The sequence below is a fragment of the Ammospiza nelsoni genome, chromosome 1 (assembly GCF_027579445.1).
Source record: "Ammospiza nelsoni isolate bAmmNel1 chromosome 1, bAmmNel1.pri, whole genome shotgun sequence".
In the NCBI taxonomy this organism is placed as follows: Eukaryota; Metazoa; Chordata; class Aves; order Passeriformes; family Passerellidae; genus Ammospiza; species Ammospiza nelsoni.
The window spans coordinates 52,177,499-52,198,000 of record NC_080633.1 but is presented as its reverse complement, the minus strand read 5'-3'; the positions used below and the strand labels follow the sequence as shown (position 1 = coordinate 52,198,000).

At 38.8% G+C, this 20,502-nt stretch overlaps 1 protein-coding gene across 3 annotated transcripts in view; it reads right to left on the bottom strand.

The window, feature by feature from the left end:
• Window positions 1-20,502, bottom strand: part of TPK1 (thiamin pyrophosphokinase 1) — a 302,955-nt gene that overhangs the window by 52,162 nt on the left and 230,291 nt on the right. For all 3 annotated transcript variants that reach the window (XM_059478894.1, XM_059478901.1, XM_059478911.1), the window contains one exon: window positions 11,191-11,302. In XM_059478894.1, the coding sequence (XP_059334877.1) occupies window positions 11,191-11,302 (112 nt within the window). The remainder of the gene's footprint in view (window positions 1-11,190; window positions 11,303-20,502) is intronic.

The window sequence follows — 20,502 nt, the reverse complement described above, 5'->3', positions numbered from 1 at the left end:
ACATACAGAAAAGCCTTTCAGACATTTTTGAACTTCTACTTCAGAGTCTGACTCGTAGTAAGTACTTCTGCATATTTAACTCTACCCACTGAATAATCCCCTTATATTCAATGGAACTAGTAACATGTATAAAAATGCATGAATGCCTAAATCTTCTGATGAATTCAGGGCTTAAGTAACTCTAGTAAGGAAGGGACAGAGGCACCTCCAGATTAAAATATTAATATTAAAGTCAGTGTGCAATTCTCCCATTAATTCCACAAGCTCGGTATTAAGCTCTAAGATTTTCATAAAACATGAATTCTTCAACATATACTGGATATACAGCCTAAAGAACTGTGTTTACAAGGTGTGTTTACAAGGGTTTTAGAATGATTACTAGGGGATAAATCTGGAAAATGTACTGTATTTGTGCTGGTCAAAACTATTCCTAAATTTGACAGGTCAAATGAAGCTCATCTTGTTAAAACCTCTTAAATCATATAATGAATTGCTTCCACACCAGACACACTTGACCCAGCTTACACATGATTTAGATCACATTTTTAAAATTAAAGCTTTTCTATTATGGAACAAAAGGATTAAGTAGATAGGAGGAAAACATGGAATAATTAATTATTCTTCGAGTAGAAATGTGAAATAAATGGAAAATTAACTGTGCCTCAGTTTCAACTGACTAGACCCAATAGAACATCTACTATATCACATAATTATTATTAAACAATGATTGGAAATCTAACACCTGTTAAAAAAAACAATGTTAATATTTAAGCTATCATCATCCAGTTTCAAAATGCACAAAAGAAATAGCCTGATGAATGCTGATTCATTCATGCCAAAGCTTTAAGTCCTGTATGGAACTTTTGAAAGCATAATCCAGATTCATGAAATCAAAGCTTTCTATATTTGTGTCATTTCTCTTTTTAATTTGCTTTTTTTTTCCAGTTTGTTTTTATAAGCAAAACAAATGCTATCTCTCCAATTCTGCTTTAAATCAAGAAGCAAGCTCCTGATGAGTGTTCATGAGGCTGATTAGAAAATTACCTTATAAACAGCATCATTAAGTGGCCTGTCAATCAGCAGTGATACAGTGGTGTTGCTGGTGCCTCAGTAAATTACAGCTATGCCCCATGCTTGGGAAACTTAAATGTACAATTCTGAGATTTCTTATTGGCAATTAGATGATAAATGCCGTGTTATAATGCTTAACAGCTTGAGAATATATTTATCACATACTGTAACTGCAGAAAACAGAAAAAAAAATTAATTGAAGCAGAGTTTCTTAAGATGCTGTTAAAAAGGAATCCCCAAAGTTGAACTGAAAGCTCATAAAAGAGGAGCCTTTTTCAGATTTTTCAGGAGTGATGCCACAGAAAAGCTATACAGATTGTAGGATCTCTTGACATTCATTCCACCTCCATGTATTTGTATTTACTGTTTGGTTTATGACATGAATTACCACTTAAAATATACTAAAAGTACTTGAATTTTTTGGAAGATTTAGGATTTTTTCATATTAAATACAAGGAAAAGCTTCAAAATGTAAACAACAGGAAAGTCTGTTGCCACATGCTGACCTAAACTTCTATAGACAGGACATGCTACTTGTCAATTGCATATGAATCCACATTGACCTGGAAATAATACACATGGAAGACAAGTCTTAAGAAATGCTGAGGCTGCAAAGTCATGGACTTGAGAGCAAGGGGATGCCAGAATTAATGTTTGCCTGTGCAATTTTAATGCAGTTTCTTTGGCCTTCATCCTTTAACTACACAGTCCCATTAACCAAGCAGGCCAGATTAATTTTGGCAAATAGTATTCTCTTAACTGACACCCTCTGAGTTCTAATTAATCATGGTGCCCTTATGCCTTCTTTACTGTATAAACTGCATTGAATGCATGCATCCTGAATTCCTCAAAGGTTTGTGTTGCTCATTATGATAGAATTGATGATACCGTTGGCACATGTGAAACTGTTCAAGAGCAATGACACAGACATATTAACAACTTATGTAGTATCTTAAAGATGATAGTACAGCTTTCATTTTGGAGTATCCTGTGCTTTACAGAACCAAGGCAGAGCTCTCAGAAATGTCAGGATGCTGAAAAAGCAGCTTGAGTGCTAAGAGAAATGAATAGCTAACTTGCAAGTAGATAAAGTGCCTGCATAGAGTAAACACTCCAGACAATCAACTGCCTGAACCACAAGAAAATCAGCAGTGCTTCACCTTATTCCTCCCAGGTGTGTCTGTTCCTGCAGGGGGAAAAGCTGAGGTTGTACATATCTTCACTGTCTACTGTGACTGCAGATTTATTCCTAGAGAAAACACCTGGGAGCTGAGTGATGCCAGTGTCTCAAATCTGTAAGTACCATGACATCCAAACACTAATTAATTTTATTTCTCTGTTTCTGGTTTTTCCTTAGTTTCAGTCTTGAATTTATATCCATAGGAGTGCAAGTTGTTTTCAAATCAAATGTCTAATTTTGCTGTTGGATCAATACCTAGGCAGGTCCTAGGGACACTTGGATGCATCACTTGAGCTTTCCAGTTTACTGACAGTAGAAGTAGGTTTTAATGCCTGGACAGCAGTGGAAAATGAGGGAGATCACAAACAGCAGAGAAATAACAAGACAAAAATTTTGGTCTCAATTCAGTTCTTCAAAAAGGAAGATGTCACCAGCCTACTTAAAACATCCCCATTCTCATTTTCTCAATCTCTGTATTCATATCTTTCCCTATTTTGATGCTATCTGTCTTTTCTCCAAAACATGTTTCTAATCCTGAATGCAATCTCTCATTGCTATTCTGCCACTTTCTCTTTTTTCTTGCCCTTGACTTGGCTTGACTCCCCCCTGCCATATGAATTTACAGTCCCAAAGAAGTCACAGCTGCTTCTATGGCAAGACATAGAATCATCTATCAAAAATTTGTATTTCCCAACTCACCTGAAAACAACAGCTTTGCTTAGTGATGTGTAATTGGTATGTCTAAAATTAATAGTTCCACAGCACACTCACTACAGTCAGTTGTTAATGGCTTATTAATTACACATCAGGATGCCATAGACAACTTACAGCCAAAATGTAAGTTTTTACAACACACAACAAAAGTCAGTGATGACATCCACCAGATTTTCATCCTCTATGGAACTTGATATAACAGCAGGAAAGAAACACCTTTTCCACAAACATCTAGAGCCAAAAACTGGGAGAGAGCAGTGATCCCTCAGATACAATATGCAAAATGTTTACAAAGGGAACAGTGAATGAAGAATTGAGACGCTGTAGAAGAGATATCCAGGACTGTTTGCCATTAGGGTACAGGAATAGATCACTGCAGAGAAAATAATTTCCTTCAGTGTCATATTTTTGGGAAGAAGAGATCAATCACATACACTAGTATGTACTAAAAATGTAAACAGAACTAAAAGGTCTACAAACAAATTGCAAAGGAGGAGTCAATGCTTAGTGGCAATGCTTACCTACTTGAGCAACCCCCCAAAAATCTAAATAGCACACGTTCATTAACTGAGTCATCACAGATAAACATATTTCATTTTTTAATTCTGGAATACTCTAGCCAGATGTGATTGATTTGTCCTCCTACTTGTCCTTGCCATTTTGTGGTTCTGCAGACATCAGAAACTGGCAATAACTCACCACATGTCGCAGAGAGCTTTTTTGTTTTTGGAAATCTCCAGGCAGCGTGACATTTACATTTAATATGGCTGATTCTGGGCATTTAAGGATGAAAACAATTGAAGTATATTTGCAAGGGATGTGACAAACGGGCATTTGTACTCTGGCCAATTTTTCACTGACTTTCATTGAAGTACACCAGCTTTGAAAATTCCAGCTTTGACTCCGCTGTTGTCTAAAAAAGGTGATCTCCCAGTATCCAGGTGGGCAGGCTGACTGATGAGAATGCCTTTAGGGTTAAATGCCATCACTGTAAACTATGAGGTCTCTTTCTTGGACAAATTCAGCCCCCACACTCACTGATGACAATTCAGTCAGTGATGAAATCCACAGAGATAATTTGCACGCTCTCCAATCTAAAAGGTAGCTTTCTGGCTCTCTGCAGATCTCCCTCTTGCTCAGAAAGGTGTTCTGACTTTACAACAGGCATCCTTCAGTAGCAGCAGGTTGCTTAGAGAGATACTGAGTGGGATCCCTTGTGAAACTGCCCTCAGGGACAGGGGAGCAGAGCATAGTTGGCAGATTTTTAAAGAAGTCTTCCATAAAGCACAAGAGCTGGCAATCCCCAGGAGCAAAAAATCAGGCAGGGAAAACAAGAGATGGGCATGGCTGAGTAGGGAAGTGCTGGTCAAATTAAAGAGAAAGAAGTAAATGCACAGGCAGTGGAAACAAGGACAGGAAACCTGGGAAGAAAACAGAGCTGAAATACAGTTGAGGAAGGCCAAGGGAAACTGAACCTGGCAAGGGATGCAAGGAATTACAGAAAAGGCTTCCACAGGTCTGTTAACCAGAAAAGGAAGGTCAAAGAAGGTGCATCCTCCCCCAATAAACAGTGGTGGAACACTGGTAACAACGGATGAGGAGAGGGCTGAGGTACTCAACACCTCTTTTACCTCAGTCTTTGTGTCAGCCTCTCTTCCCACTCCTCTTGAGTGGATGGACAGCAGGATGAGGACTGGGAGACAAAGTACTTCCCACTGTAAGTAACGACAGGATTCATGACTATCTAAGGAACCTGAATCTACATAAGTCTACAGGACCTGAAGAGACATATCCCAGAGTCCTGAGGGAATTGGCTGATGTAGTTGCCAAGCCACTCTCCATGATATTTGAAAAATTCTGGCAGTCAGGTGAAGTCCCAGGTGACTGGAAAAAGGGAAACATTGTACCTCTCTTTAAAAATGTAGGAAGAAGGACTCTGGGCACTACTGACCTGTCAGCCTCACCTCTGTGCTTGTGAAGATCATGAACAGATCCTCCTAGAAGCCATGCTGGGACACATGGAGGACAGGGAGGTGATTTGATCCAGCCAGCACAGATCCACCAAGGACAAGTCCTGCCTGAGCAACTCAGTGGTCTTCTATGATGGGTGAAAACACCAGTGGAGAAGGCTCCCCAGAGAAGTGGTTAAGGCTACAGATGTCATTTATCTGTAAATGTCTTGGACATAGTTCCCCACAACATCCTTCTCTTCAAACTGCAGAAGGATGGATTTGATGGGTAGACTGCTAGGTGGATAAGGAATTGGTTGGACAGTCACATTCAGAGGGTGGTGGTCGGTGACTCAGAGTCCCAATGGACATCTGTGACAAGTGATGTCACTCAGGGATCCCTATTGGAACCTTTGCTATTTAATGTCTTCATTAATGATGTAGATGAAAGTACTAAGTGCATCCTCTGCAAAATTACAGAAGACACCAAACTGAGTGGTGCAGTTGACACAGCTCAGTAATGGGATGCCATCCATTATAGCTTTCCAGTAGAAGCCTACAAGAAAGTGAAGAGAGACTTTTCCCAGGGTCATGCAGTTAAAAAATTACTTGGTCAACACTCTCAGGCATGGTGTGATTCCTTGGGTTGTCCTGTGCAGGGCCAGGAGCTGGATTTGATGATCCTGATGGGTCCATTCCAACTCTGGACATTCTATTATGATTCAAAATGTCTTCAGTTTACTTCAGGATGGTAATACCATTACTCAGGTAATGGTAATTGCAATGATAATAATTAGTCAGGTTTTGGAGAGTCATCTACTCTGTGTACAGCTGTGCTGAAGTCTCTCTGGGATTCTTTTATTCTACTTTTTATTCTACTCCTTCCTAGCAATTATTACCTATTACTGCTGCATAGAAGGAACATATCTACATTCTCTATATTCCATTAAGGATGGCTTTCCAGCTGAGCTAAAATTACCACTGGAAGTGGTTTGAGCTAGTTTAGAACTAAGGTACTTATAGGAATTTTTCTGTAAGAGTCCCACAGTAATAGTGTTGCTCCAACAGTGTGATCTAGAAAAGCATATCTGTTTATCACCTTAAAGCAGCCTTTCCTAACTGAATGCCAGGGACCTGCTACCTTGCTAAAGAGGAGCTGGATCTGAATCTCTCTCCCACTAATTCCAAACATTTATCAAACCATGTGGAAATGAATTGAATATGTGACCTCAAATCCCCATTTCAAGCCTTTTCACAAAGTCTGACTGAGTTTTCAAGCTGCTGTTCAGCAAAAAATGCAAATACAGGCTTAGAGGCCCAGCACAACTGAGCTCTGTGTTCATCAGTCATTTAATGTACACCAAATGGTCTTTGCAGCTCAAAATAATTTTATGCAATGCTAAGCAAGGCCCTCGTTGTTTTTGCTGACTTGCAGTAAGCCAGTGGGATGCCAGGCTGCCACCATCAGAACATCTGCTTCATTGGAAAAGGATTTCAGCAGGCCATGTCTTGTAATAAATGATATGACCCTGGAAGGCTGACAGCAGCACTCCTGGGGGCAAACAGCTTGCCAAAGGTCAAAGCCACCAACACTTTGGGACCAGCAGCATCATTTCTGTCCACTCCACCCCTACCCAGAGTCTTCGAGCTGCAATGGATAAGTGAAAAAATACATCACTGATAATGTATCTTCTGCCAGTAAAGAACAAGAGAAGGAAGGGAAAGAGAGGAAAGCTGAGGAGAATGGGAATCCAGCTGTGAAGCTATTTACTCTGCCACTGAAAACAAAGCTATTCCCAGAAGCACCACTTAGTTTGCCTCACTCAGAACTGGGGTAGCAAAATGTGTGATATAAACTATTTCAGTTATGAAACAGGCTAGAGAGTGATTGTACAAACAGCCTCACTAGCACAGATACCTGCCTATTTTAATTTACAACCTTCCCCAGAACAGCCCCTGACACTCTTTTTTTTCTTTTTAAAAATAAGTTACTAATTTTCTTTCATCTTTTAGACTATGAATTCTCCTACGACACAAACCACAACAGCTTTTGTAAACTTTTTGCTCAATTCACAATGCAACATCAATAAAACCCCAGTGAAGTATAAAACAATGTAAATATTTCAATTTTACTTGCAATGTAAGCAGCATCAAAAATATTTGGGATCCTGTTCATCTACCTGTGACATCAGCAGTCAGTGGATGCTCTGTTGCTACAGTTAGAGAAAGGCCTTGCTCCCATTGTTATTGCTATTGCCTTTTGAAGTGAAATGACAGTGGCACTCTTTTGAATGGCAGCATTTTACAGCAATTTAACTTCCTGCCTAAGGAAGGCAAACTGGCATGAAAATTATCTGGAAAGCACAATCACATATACACAGAGTTTACACAGATAAATAGATAGGTTGATATAGATATATACACACACACACATACACACACACACACATATATGCTGGCATTTTCAGTACAGGCATCACATACAGCACTACCAAAGGCCATAAGGATGAAGAATAAATTACTTGGCAAGATTATTTTCTAAAGTAATTTCACAGAAAATGAACCATCTCCTAAAAAAGCCTACCATTACCCTCCAACCTCTTCTTTGATGAGTAATGCAGCTGATTTCTGCCTTCATTTTTATTTACTTTCCATGAAAGCACTACTGAGGACCTAATGAAGAATGCTGGTAGTTCTGACATTATTGGATTTTTTTGTTATTTATTTATTAGGCATGAGAGCTGTTATCAGCAAGCAGTCAGGTGAGTCAAATCAGACAAAGCATTATCTGATTCCTGTGCTGTAAATCAGATTTTAATAGAGAAAAGATCAGTATCCCTTTGGGAATGGAAAGAATATGTTTATAATGTGTTCTGAGTATGTGCTACACAATAGCAAGTATGAATAAAAATATTTTTTCTAATCAATTTTCCACTTTCTTCTCCAAGTTCTTTCACCCATAAGATGAGAACTCAAATAAATGAAAATTCTGTTTGTGGCAAGCGCTAGCAAATAACGAAGATAAGCATGCACAAAAGCATGCATACATGCTGCATTCTCAAACAGACATACAAAAAATACTGAATTCTGTAATACTAAAAGCCATCATTGTTTCTCTGCTAGCAGAATAACTTACAGATTTCGGGTTTATGTAATTCAGCCACTGAAATGAGACCTTTGGTAGATCATTCTTAACCTGAACACAGCTTTTGTCCTAGGTATTTATCCTTGTCTTTTTCCATTCAGAACCTATGAAGTATCATGACAGCACCTGTACACTGGACACAGATAAGGTTTGACTACCTCTTGAAGGTTTTACAAATTTTAATTGGCTGAGTAATCTAGATATGCTCAGGCAGAAATTGATGTTAAACATCAAAAACCTTGATGCAAGGCCAGCTCTTGCTTGTACTGCAGTGTTATTTGATTTTTGATTTGCTAGAAATTACTGTTTGCAAAAATGAGGGCTCCCCAACCACATAAAGCATTGCTGTTTGAACTAAAATTCTGAAATTAGTTTACTGCCCAGATACCTAAATATCCTGAGAGCTCAAAAATTGCTTTTTAAAACCCAAGTTGTTAGGTCACATCCAATTAATCCCATAACAAACTTGAGGAATAGGCCTTTCATGTCATGCTCGGCTTAAAAATTTAATTCCTTTTATGATTTACACATGAAAATGAATTTATAACCACAAAAAATTATTCATTGAGGTTTGCAATAGATTTACATGGAGGTTTACAAAGGTGTGTGCCCAGATTGCTGTTAATGAATGAATAGGTAAAGCTCTGCCATTGCCAGCCCTTAGCAGCAAGGCTGACATCCATATCACACTTCAGTTTCCATTCTCATTATTCTATTTCCTCCCACTTGATCCTCTGCTTCTCCATCCCAATTTACAGGAGGATTAATATTTTTTGAAGTAAGTGCAAAACTGCAGGCAGCATAAAAGTCCAGCAACGGAATGGAAGTTAGCATCAAACTTTAACTATCAGAATGTAGATCCTATTTATTAGGGAAAAAAATCCAACCAAGTCACAACTAACCACATGCTGAATTGAAGATACTGTTTTCCCTTTTGGGAAATGTAATTGCACTTCAATTTTTTAATCAGTGTCTGAACAATAACCTAATTCAATGGTTATTCTGCATTTGGATGAGTGAAAAGGTTAGCTCTAGTGGCTTGGGTAAGAGAGCAGTTTCAGGTTGTAATGGTCTTTATGTCTCAGATAGATTAAGGCTCTTCACGGAAGACCAGCTCATTCTTCGGTTTTACATATATATCTGTGATTAATGGAGAAGTAAATGAAAGAACTACATCCTGGGAGAAACATGAGTATTGAGACTGAAAACAGCCTGTAACAGGATGCAATATATACATCACTAACAAAAACACTGTAAAGATCTGCTCTTTTTCCTCCTGGAAAATAACAGTAACAAGGGCAGGGAGACGAAGCAGAGATAATGGTGTTCTCTTAAGATGGAACAAGCAGGAAACAGTCACATAAATACTTTTTTGTCTCCCAGAAAAATAATAATAAAAAAAATATTAAATTAGGAGTATTAAAACCCCTGTAAGTCCATATTCAGCTATGACCAGCATTTAGGAAACTGGTATCTCAACCCAACCCTAGAGAGAAAAAATATTTGCTCCATTTCATCTCCCCCCTGCATTCTCTTCCAGCTGGCACAGCTGACTTGCAATCCCTTTCTCTTTAGCTTTACCAGATCATGCAATCACAATTCAGTAGTAACAAAGAAACAGACCAGACAGACCATCTTTAAAATTACCAGCTTTCTAATGAGCACCTTGCAAATCTGATGAAATTTATGGAATTAAACTGAAAAAAATCTGTGGTATCTGAAAAATGTTTTTTTTTTTAATTAATAAAAATCAAAAGAAAGGGCTGCAACCTCATTGCGTCTACAACATTTTGATCCACACAGTAGCCTTTTGCAATACAACACAGGATCCAGACATGCTTCCTTCATTAACATGAGGCTGGTTAGAGCTTCTTGCACCTCATTCTGAAGGACAGAACATTTTCTGAGAAATTAGTACCTCAGTGCAATGGGTCACTGAAGTTCTGGACAACAGGAGATGAGAAGGTGAAAATTCAGTATCATGTATGTCAACTGTATTTATACACACAATGAAAATATCTGACTCTTTTTCAAATTAGGGAATATCTCTCATGCAATATATTCAGCTCTTTCAATCCAGTTTAAAAGGACAGAAATGTTGCTAGCCAGATAGCTCTTCATCTGGCAATTTTCCCACAACCCAAAACTAATGCCATATTTATATATTTTATAGTTAATGAGCTACTAATGCCTACCACCACCTTAATGGCACGTGCTTAAGCTCTCAGTGGAACCAGCAGATGTTCTGCTGGCTGGCACAGTGGGTCACTCACAGTAATTCTTGGCCAGTGAAGGCACTGCACTGCAAACTGTGAGAACAGCATGCCCTTTCTGCATGGAATGGCTCTAAAGCCTGGACATGTCAATCAGACTGAGACTAGAGCCTCTCAATTACTGCTCTGCTCCCACTTAAGTTTTAATGAATGTTCATTGAAAATATCCCATTACTTCCCTGTGTAAATGCATCCCAAATGACTCCGTGTGGGAAGAAGAGGCAGGAGGATGAAAGTTGGTTTGATTTTTTGGGTTATAAAACCTCCTATGTCTACAGATAAATGTCCCTGGTTCTAGATCAAATGGACTCTTTTCCACTCGAAAGTAAGAAAAAGGATCTATTCATTCAGGGTTGAGAAAAAGACAATATACATGAAGCAGTTCAGTGGAAGTGAGGTAGCTTTGCTAATCTGTATCCCGTTAGTATTTGTCTGCTGCAACTTTATGGCTTATAAGCAGGAGTTTAGACACTCATGGCTTCTTTTCCCTGGAGGGCAATGCATCAAGATGGTAATGTATCATGACCTCAACAAATGTTCTGTTTGAAGAGCACAATGACTCCCAAACGGAAAATGTGTTTCTGCCTGTGAGATCTCAGGTTTAAACGTATTTCTCTAGCTTTTGTTTGGTAAAACACCATTCATTTCTAGAAAAAGAAATGGCCTGGCAGGGAGTCAATGCCATGCTTCACCTTCACACTTGTAAGGCCCGTCATTACTGGTGAAAGGCACTCCAAAGGCAGTGTGACTTTCACCAGTCATGAAGGGCCTTACAAGGAGGAGCAGCTTGTAAGGTGCTCCTCACCTTACAAGGTGAGGAGCAGAGCAGAGCCCCTGTCCCAGAGGCATCCCACTTACTGAGGTTCCACCTGAGGCCCGTGGTGGTCACACTCTCGCAGGGGCTCCCGATGGGGATGAGGCCGCACCAGGGGCCCTCCAGGCCCGTGTCCACACGCAGCTTGTGCTTGCCCTGCAAGACAGAAGTGTTTCTGCAGTCAGTGCCTGCCCAAATGGAATTTGATCCCAGACCATGCAAACAAAAGGGGAGGTACTTGGGGACAGCTCCAGAATGCCCCCCCAAGGGCTCAGGAATATTTGGTTGCAGCAGGAAGTCAGAACATTGATGTTTACAGAGGGAGGAGAGATGTGTGCTTAGGTTCCAGACCTTAGGGCTTTTAAAAGTTTGTTTCTAGGCTTTTCTAAACAGAATCTAGCTTTGCTCATTCTTCCCTGGCATTATTTGAACAGGTCTTTCTGTCAAACCTAGGCTCTTTATTCCTGTGAAATGAAGGCATCCTCATCCATTCCCACATTTTTCCCTCATCTAAACAGCTGTGTTTCACTTCCTAAACAGTGCTAGCCAAAGCTCCACTGAAATGCTTCAATTATTTTGACAACATCTGTAAAATTTCATGTACTTCTCCAGGCATGTACTCTACCCAGAAGGAGGAATACATGCAAAAATTTAACTAGGTGCTAGAGAAATGAACCTAAATATTTAGAGTAACCTGCTTACAATAAATAATGAAAAAAATGAAATTAAAACATTTTTTTACATCCAAGATATATTCATCTAGTAAGTAAAACATTCATGGGATGCAGGAGAAGCAACAGCTATTAATGATGATATATTTGTGATAAATCTCTTCATTAGCACTTACAGCTCGTGTGTGAACATCCCGTGAACAGTTACAAGGAAGAGTAGAAACTGGAAATCTTTAACAGAATGAAAAGTGCTGAGTGTTACAGTTCTAGTACAATCTGTGTTCTAAGAAAATAAGAAAGTGTTTGTGGAAACTTGTGGTGGCGTTTGCAGGGTTGCAGGGGTCCCAGGACAAGGGAAGAGATGAGAATCTTGTTTCAGAAGGCTGATTTATTATTTTATTACATATATTAAAATAAAATTATATATTAGAACTACACTAAAAGAATAGAAGAAAGGATTTCATCAGAAGACCGGCAAGGAATAGAAGGGAAAATGAATAACAAAAGCTTATGACTCTTGAGAGTCCGAGCTAGCTGTTTGGGATTGGCCATTAATTAGAAACAACCAACATGGACCAATCAAAGATGCACCTGTTGCATTCCACAGCAGCAGATAATCACTGTTTGTCTTTTCCCCTGAGGCTTCTCAGCTTCTCAGGAGAAAAATCCTGGCAAAGGGATTTTTCAGAAAATATCATGGTGACAGAAACTAGCTACAAGAAAGCAGCAAATAAAAAATAGTGACAAGATCAGTGGAGAAATCATCCTCTGGTCTCTTCTACACAGAAAATTTATTCCTTCAAATAAGCCTGGCCTTCATGTGGGAGAAGCTTCTTTGAAACAGAGGATTTTTTTAAATTTTATTTTATTCTCGTGTAGATGCAGGCAAGCAAAACTCTTGAGAATGTCTTTTACACACAAATTCTTCATCACTATAAATAAAATGTGTCTATTTATAAATATATGGACTCTGAAGCACTATGACTATTCAGAGTATCAGAGGTATCAGAGTTTTATACCAAATAAATGAAGAACAGTTGAACCATAAAAGTCAACTAAATGTCCCAAGCAGCAAAAATAGTCCCACAAATTTTCTTAGGAGAATGCATTTTTAAGCTTTTTCTCCTGCCCTGTCCTATGCTCATTTCACATGCTCTTGCAAATACACAGTCACTAGTTAGAAAGTCAAAACTGTAGGCAAAATATCTTATTGCTGAGACATTGATGTCTGAGGCATTCAGCAGCTTCTCCTGTTAATGCCAAATGCATTATGAAGAAACAACTTCAATACATGTCATGCTCTCAGTTAACAAATGAACCTTGGAAAAGCTGTCAATTAGGGAATATCAGATTGCATAGCTTAAGTCTATTTGATTGTTTGCAGAGCAATGAGAAAACCAATCTAATATTATCTGTCTTCTCAGGGTGTCCAGCTTCACGTGGTGATGAGCCATGTATATGTGTAGTGGTTGTGAATGCCTGCCTGCCAAATTCAGAGGTGTAACAAATTCAGGCTTGATAAGCTTTTAGCTGTGCAATATGCCATGCCACCTCTCCCTCACAGCATGGAGGGAGGAGGAAAGGATGAGGAGAGCAGCAAGCACAAGCTCTCTCATTGTGTGATTACAGATATTGTGGAGAATGAAGCTGATGATGAGTGAGAGATGAAGGGGTGGGACTGTCTGAGCCCAATGAATGCTCAAATTGCTGCTCAGAGCTACTGGAGGAGAGGAGCAAACTCTCCATATTAATCAATCGGTAAGGGAATATGAAAAGCAGTTGAGAAAGTAGCTGGCCCCACAGAGAACCTGGTTAAATTCCATATTCTCAAAAGCTGTGTCTAACTAATACCAGGTTTGCATTTCCTATTTTATGACATTCTGGCCCAGCTTGCAGATAGGGAATCAATTCAGTAGAAATTTATGCAGATAGCTGTCTTTCTGTGCTCATGAAATAAATCTTTAAAACAGAAGATGCCAACGCCAGAGGCTCACCAATATCTCGGATTTTATCAGGAGTATTTCAATGTCTGATACTTCATGAAAATCCCAGTTCACACATTCCAGTGATTACGTGAGCACAATGATTTTCTTCCCTAAAAGGACATTTTCTATCACTCAGTTGTTAACAGGAATTTCAAATAGGGAGCCCAAATGGCTGAACGCAAGTCAGCAGGTAGGTGAACAGGAATATTGAAATGGAGATAATTTTCTTAAAAAACCCTCTCAACTGTCAGGCCAAACTTATGGTTTAGGGATTGGCTCAATAATATAACAGAAGTCAGTTTCTAAGGCTTTTCTTTAAATAAATCAATGAAGGGTCTTAATATTACTGGGGATAGCAGGAGCAGAAAAGGGAAATGAATGTTGGAAAATACAAACAAACAAATTGCATAAAAACAATTCATTTTTGCCAAAAACATTAATCAGCCAGTGCATTTGTACAGTAAAGCTCTAAATTCAAAGCAGCGTGAACCTGCCATGAGGGAAATTCAGTTCCCAAGCTTATTTCCAATTTTTTGAGTAAAGATCTCTCAACCAAGCAAGATGGAACTGATATTTGCAGGAGGAAGGGAGGATCAGAGCTTTTAATTTGCAAATACAAGTAATAATTTGTTCTATTTAAGTCTGTGTGATTAAAGGAATAATTATATACTGTCACTTAAAATATCAAACTGTTTTCAATTTCTGCTCAACTCAAATTTCCAAAACTAGGTTTAAAAAGAAAACTGAACTTTGACTAAATAAATCCCTCGTTATATTTTTTTTGCCTCTGTAGGAGGTAACTGAAATATTTTCACATTTAACTTAAGAATCAAATATTACCATGTTTGAATGTTCCTGGTGATGAAAGAATGACAAATAATACAGCCATATTGATTTTTATCTTATTAAGTCAGTTTTGAAAAACATTGATCAATCTTCAGCATCGATTTTTTTTCCTTCATTTTGTTTTGATGCTGGAAAATAAGATCAATTTTTTGAGTTCAGCAATAAGAAGAAAATGTCAGAAGATATTTTTAAGAATGCTTTATCCACATAGGCTAAACTTTTCCTTTTGATTTTAATGCCTTGTGTTATAAGAAAGCATTTAAGAAGTAGTGGTTAAATATACACCCACTCCAACACTCTTTTTTGCTGAGGAAAGACCCAGAGACATATTTGTTATTTGCCACAGCCAGCTGAAAAGAATAGAAGTCTCATTGCCAGGAATTCATATGCCTAACCCCATTCAAGGTTGTGAGATGCTACAATCCTTAGTCAGAAATCTGCAAGCTGAAAACACATGAACAGCATCAAGACAAAAGTGGCAGCTTCCCTACGTGCATGGATACCCCAGCACAGAGAAAATTACTTCTCCAAGTGCTTTTCAGACCATCTTGAATAGATGTGTTGCAATAAATGTACACTCTAAAATAGATATCAAGGAACAAAATGTTATGAAAGAGAGACAGAATGGGGACTAATCTTCAGTAATGCATTCTGAAGGGATCTGAAGGAGGGAAACCTGGAACTTGTCAGGCTGAAGCTAAACACTGAGGAGAGGCATAAAGCCAGTTAACAAGATGCTGGGGAAGGATAAGGAATTAAAATTAAGCTTTGAAAAACAAATTAGGAAAGATATAGTAAACAGATCTTGGAAGTTGCTAAATAACTAGGGCATGTGAAAGGTAACAGGGAAGGAAAAGAACAAGGAATGAGTTACCAGATTGAAGAACAAAGCAAACTTACTCTGATTTAAAGAAATCAACTGCATAATTTCATTAATAGAAATCACTGATTTTCTAAAAGGTGTACTTTCACCCATGCTTGCTGTGAGATCTGGGACTACAGAGATCAGGATTTCTGGAGATCTGGCCAACTGCTCTACTATACCTCCTCCACTATCTAGATCTTGTTTTCCATGATCTTTTGATAAAACATCTTTTTTATACCAGCTTTATTCCTATGATTACTCCATAGATGGCAGCACACACTTGAAGGCAACAACAGCAGCAAAAAACTAAATACAGATGCTGCAGTGTTACCCAGGGAAAAGGTAAAGACCACAATCTGTTTTAGTACATAAACATCTGGGTGCAGAAAATGCTATACAGAAAGAAGACTTGGGGAATGGGTGGAAATCAGCACAATCACCAAAGAAAGCTGCAGAAGGGAGGAAGAGAAAAGGAACAAGGATGAAACAAAGCTGAGAACATTTATGTTTAAAGTCAAATATGACTGGCAATAAAGTCAAAACAAAGTTCCAGAAATATTTCTACTAATCATTAGTTGGGTAAGAGCTTGACTTAACAATAATAAAAGCTTTTGGGCTGAGATTTTGAGCAAGACAAATACAGCCAATTTTTCTAAAATGATGTACTTAAGAAGAGCTGTTTTGTTATAATTCTAAAATATCATCAATTGTCTTCTCATACAAATAGACACAGTACCAAGTAGCTATTATGTGAACACTATTCAGAGAATGTTTTCTGAACCAACCAGGCTTTTGGTTGCTGTTGAAGATAAAAGTATCCATAGTTATAGCAAAAACTTGTATGTCTAAAAGCTGTCATATGTCATATCAATGACTGCTTAAACATATGGAGAAAAACCAGCAAATTTGTTATACTTCAAAATAACATTGAAAACTGTTGGATCCAATCCTGCCAATTCCTACTATCACAGCTTAGATTGTTTCTGTGATGAAATGGATGGACTTCAGTGTATCAGTTATTTGTAAGACAGAGCCTCACCAAGGCTACCCTTCAAGGGGAGCACTTAATAAAAAATGACTTTACAGTGAATAAAATCCCAGGTAAGAAAGACAGAATATATTATAATCATTAGTAGACCAAATTAATGAACACATCTGTTTCAAACCAATTTATGATAAGGGCACAGAAGGAAATCCCCATGGAGGTGAGTGCCAGTAAACCAAAAAGAGTTATTATACCCTGAGGTTATACATTTAAATGGTTGCTACTGTATATCTAATGTACAAATTATCCACAGAGAGCAAATGACTCCAGAATTTCACACATTCACACATGAACTACACATCTACAGTCCTAGCAAAAACTAGCCTGAGAGAACATTTCTCATGTCTCTGAGTACAGGGAGCAAACCCCTTGTTTGCCCATCACTTGTAGCAGCATGAGCCCGTGAAACAGCTCTCTATCTTCTGCAGGCCGGTCTACCTGGGTGGCAAAACCCCAGCAATCACAGGTGAAAAACATATGAAATTATACTTCCCTCAGAGTACTGCAAGCAGTTAAAAGTGACAGCAACATGTGTGCTAACATGCACACAAATAAAGAGATGAAAACATTTTTTCAACCTAAAATGATATCTGGGAATACAAAAGATACTTTAAAAAGGAGTTGCATTAGTTTAATTCCTTTTCAAAGACATATCTTAAAGATTGACAAATGCCATAAATACTAATTCTTGTTCTACTCTGAACACCACCAAAAAGAGAAACTCATTCTGTTTAAACTTCCCAGTTGCAAATGAGATTCCACAACATTTTCTCCAGTTTTCCACAAATCAGTACAAAATAAACCACAAATACAGAGTGAAACTACAATAATCAAGATATCCCTGGTCCTTTTCTAAATTCAAACAATCCTTAGACTGGCCCAGTGTGACATTTTATCCTTGAGCTTCTGCATTTGGTGCCCTATCCTCAGCAGGCTCATCATTATAGGTTTAATTAGCATTTTTAGCGATGCCTTAAAAAAATCAGAACCATTTCTTTATATCCATTTATGAGACTACAGAGTATAATAGATTGCAGATAAGAGTGAAAAGTAGACAAGCTGCTGAAGATTTCATATTGCCTGTATAATTATTATGCAGTGTTGCAGTTAAATTGTCAGCCTAGTGGGGCCTTTACTAAGGGCACTAATATTCTGCAATTCTTAAGTGATAAAAATGCAGCATAATCTTTTTCATTATGAATCAGTTCATAATAAATTTAGTGTCACTGCCCTTCCTTTTTTGGTGTATTTCTACAGGGGAAGAGTCTGTAGGATCCCTTCTACCTAGACTATACTACCTTATTTTTCCAGGTATTAGAGAAGTGTGTGAATTAATTTATAAGACAGGGTAACGTTCACCTAACTTGTGGCAAGAAACAATTTATTCTTCTTAGCACTGAATCATGGACTGTTACAGAAAGGCACCTTTATGCTCCGTAAGAATACACAAAATTCAAATCTGTTTATCTGTTCCCAGGCAAACTGGCAAATCTCTGTAGCTCTCCTACTCCAAACTCTCACTTGGAAATCTTCTATACTGTATAAATAAGAAGAATGATCAACAGGCCAACAAAAAAGAAGGTGGTCAACAGCTTCTTTTAGTTTCCTGTACTTCTCAGTCTTGTACTTCTCAATCCCTATGATGCCTTTTTTTTTAATGCTTTATACAATGGCAGCAAATCATGAGCCCACAAATCCTCTGATATATCATCATCCTTTTAGTAGAACTGGCTTCATATTTGGAAGTTTCATGTTAGGATTAGCGCTTCATCAAAGCCTGGCCTCTCTAATTTCTTCAGTGCAAACAAACTGATGAACAGAATTCTTTTCATGGAGTGCGGGAATCGCACAAATGCTCTTTTCTCCCTTTTGTTGCTGACTGTAACTTTCATATACCTCTAGGCAAGAAGGATAGAGACTGGAAATAGCAAAAATAAACTTAGGAGACAATTTTGCATTCTTTCTTGATCCCTGCTACAGGAAGAAATTAATTTGCTGTTATTATAAAGATATTCATTGACTTAGGATAAGAAAACATATCTACTTTCAGTAGACAGGAAAATGGCTTCTGCTTTGTAACAGCAGGCTTTGAAGACATGTTATGCCCAAGATCTGGTGCTAGCAATGACTGACTTCTTTCTACACCTCTGAAGCTCAAAGACATGTTGCTCAGGTCAAGAAGAACAAAGATAATTAAAGAAAATTCAAGCTGGCCATTCAAATATATATATATTCCTCTTTTTTTCCCCCACATTTTTTCTTTTCTCTTGTAAAGCTCAGTATTCACTTGGAGATTACAATTCTCACAAAAAACTATTTTTTTGTTGAAGGATGTGGTGGAGGAGTGGAATTGCACTGCTCAGAACTTCTGGCTGGTGACTGGTGATCAGTGGTCTTCTTCAGGGCTTAATTCTAGGGCCAATTCTGTTCAATATTTGTATCAATGACTTAGGTACAGGAGCTGAATGCACAGTTAGTAAGTTTGAAATAATGAAACTGGGAGGTGCTGTTGTCTGTCTCAGGGGACAAGAGGCCCTGCAGGGGTACCTGGAGAGATTGTAGCATTGGGCAATCACCAGTGGCATGAAACTGAACAAGTCCAAATGCTGGATTCTGCACCTGGGAAGGAGCAATGCCAGACATGAGACTAAACTGGGAGAGGAGTGGCTGGAGAGCAGCCCTGCAGAAAGGGATCTGGGGATGCTGGCTGACAGGAAGCTTGACAGGAGTCAGCAGTGTGTGTGCCCTGGCAGCAAGGAGGGCAAACCCCATCCTGGAGTGCACCAAACACAGCATCACCGGCTGGTCAAAAGAGGTGACTGGATGGTCACATCTGTATTTAGTGCTGGTGCAGCCCCATCTTGAGTAGCATGTGCAGTTCAATTTAAGAATTGAATTACTTGAATGCATCCCAAGGAAGGCACCAAGGTGGCAAAGGGCACAGCAGACATGTCCTTGAGTGTGGTATTCACATGCCCTCTGAACAGAGAGAAGCTGTGAGACAAGCAGAGAAGAAGGAAAACACAATTCTTATCTCGCTTGCTGTGCCTGTGTTGTGCTAAAGGAGGATGCAATATGGAGATTGTTTACCCAAAGTGAGGGTGTTTGGTTGCCTTGGCCCATCAGGGCCAAGAAGTGTGTGTGTGTCAGACTGTCACGGGACAGTCAGGAGAGAAGGAGAGATGAGTGCGGTGTGAGCAGTTGTGAGCAAGAGTGCAGGGCATATTCAGTTTAGATACAATGTACATAGTATAATATAATAAAATAATTCTTTAGCCTTCTGATGATGGAGTCAGATGTATCATTATCTCTCCCCTTTGTCCGAGTCGCCTTTGATTGACAATACTTGAGGAATTTATGCATGTCTGGAGTCGCCTTTGATTTACGATACTTGAGGAATTTATGCATGTCTGGTTTGGAGAGAAGGAAGCCAAGGGGTGACCTCACTGCTCCCCACAGCTCCCTAAAAAGGGGCAGTTGAGAGGCAGGTGCTGAACTCTTCTCCCTAGCACCCAGCACTAGGACATGTGGGAACAGCTAAAAGCTGCTTCCATCAGGGAAGGTTCAGACTTGACATAAGCAATATCTTCCTTACCCAAAGGGTGGTGAAATCCTGGAACAGACTTCATTGAGAAGTAGTCAGGGCCCTTTGCCTGTCAGTATTGAAGAGGCATTTGGACAATGCCCTTAAAGCTATGCTTTAACTTTTGGTCAGTCCTGAAAGTGGTCAGGTAGTTGGACTAGGTGCTTCTGGTGGGTCCCTTCCAGCTGACCTGTTCTACTGTATTCTATGAAATTCTTTCAATTTACTGCCTGGGAATAAAATAGAACTTGAACCCATGAAACAGGACCACAGCAGAACAAGTCTATACCAAATACAGAGTAGTATAACACAAGATGAAAAGCACTGACATAAAACAACATAACATGAGGGCCAACAGAAT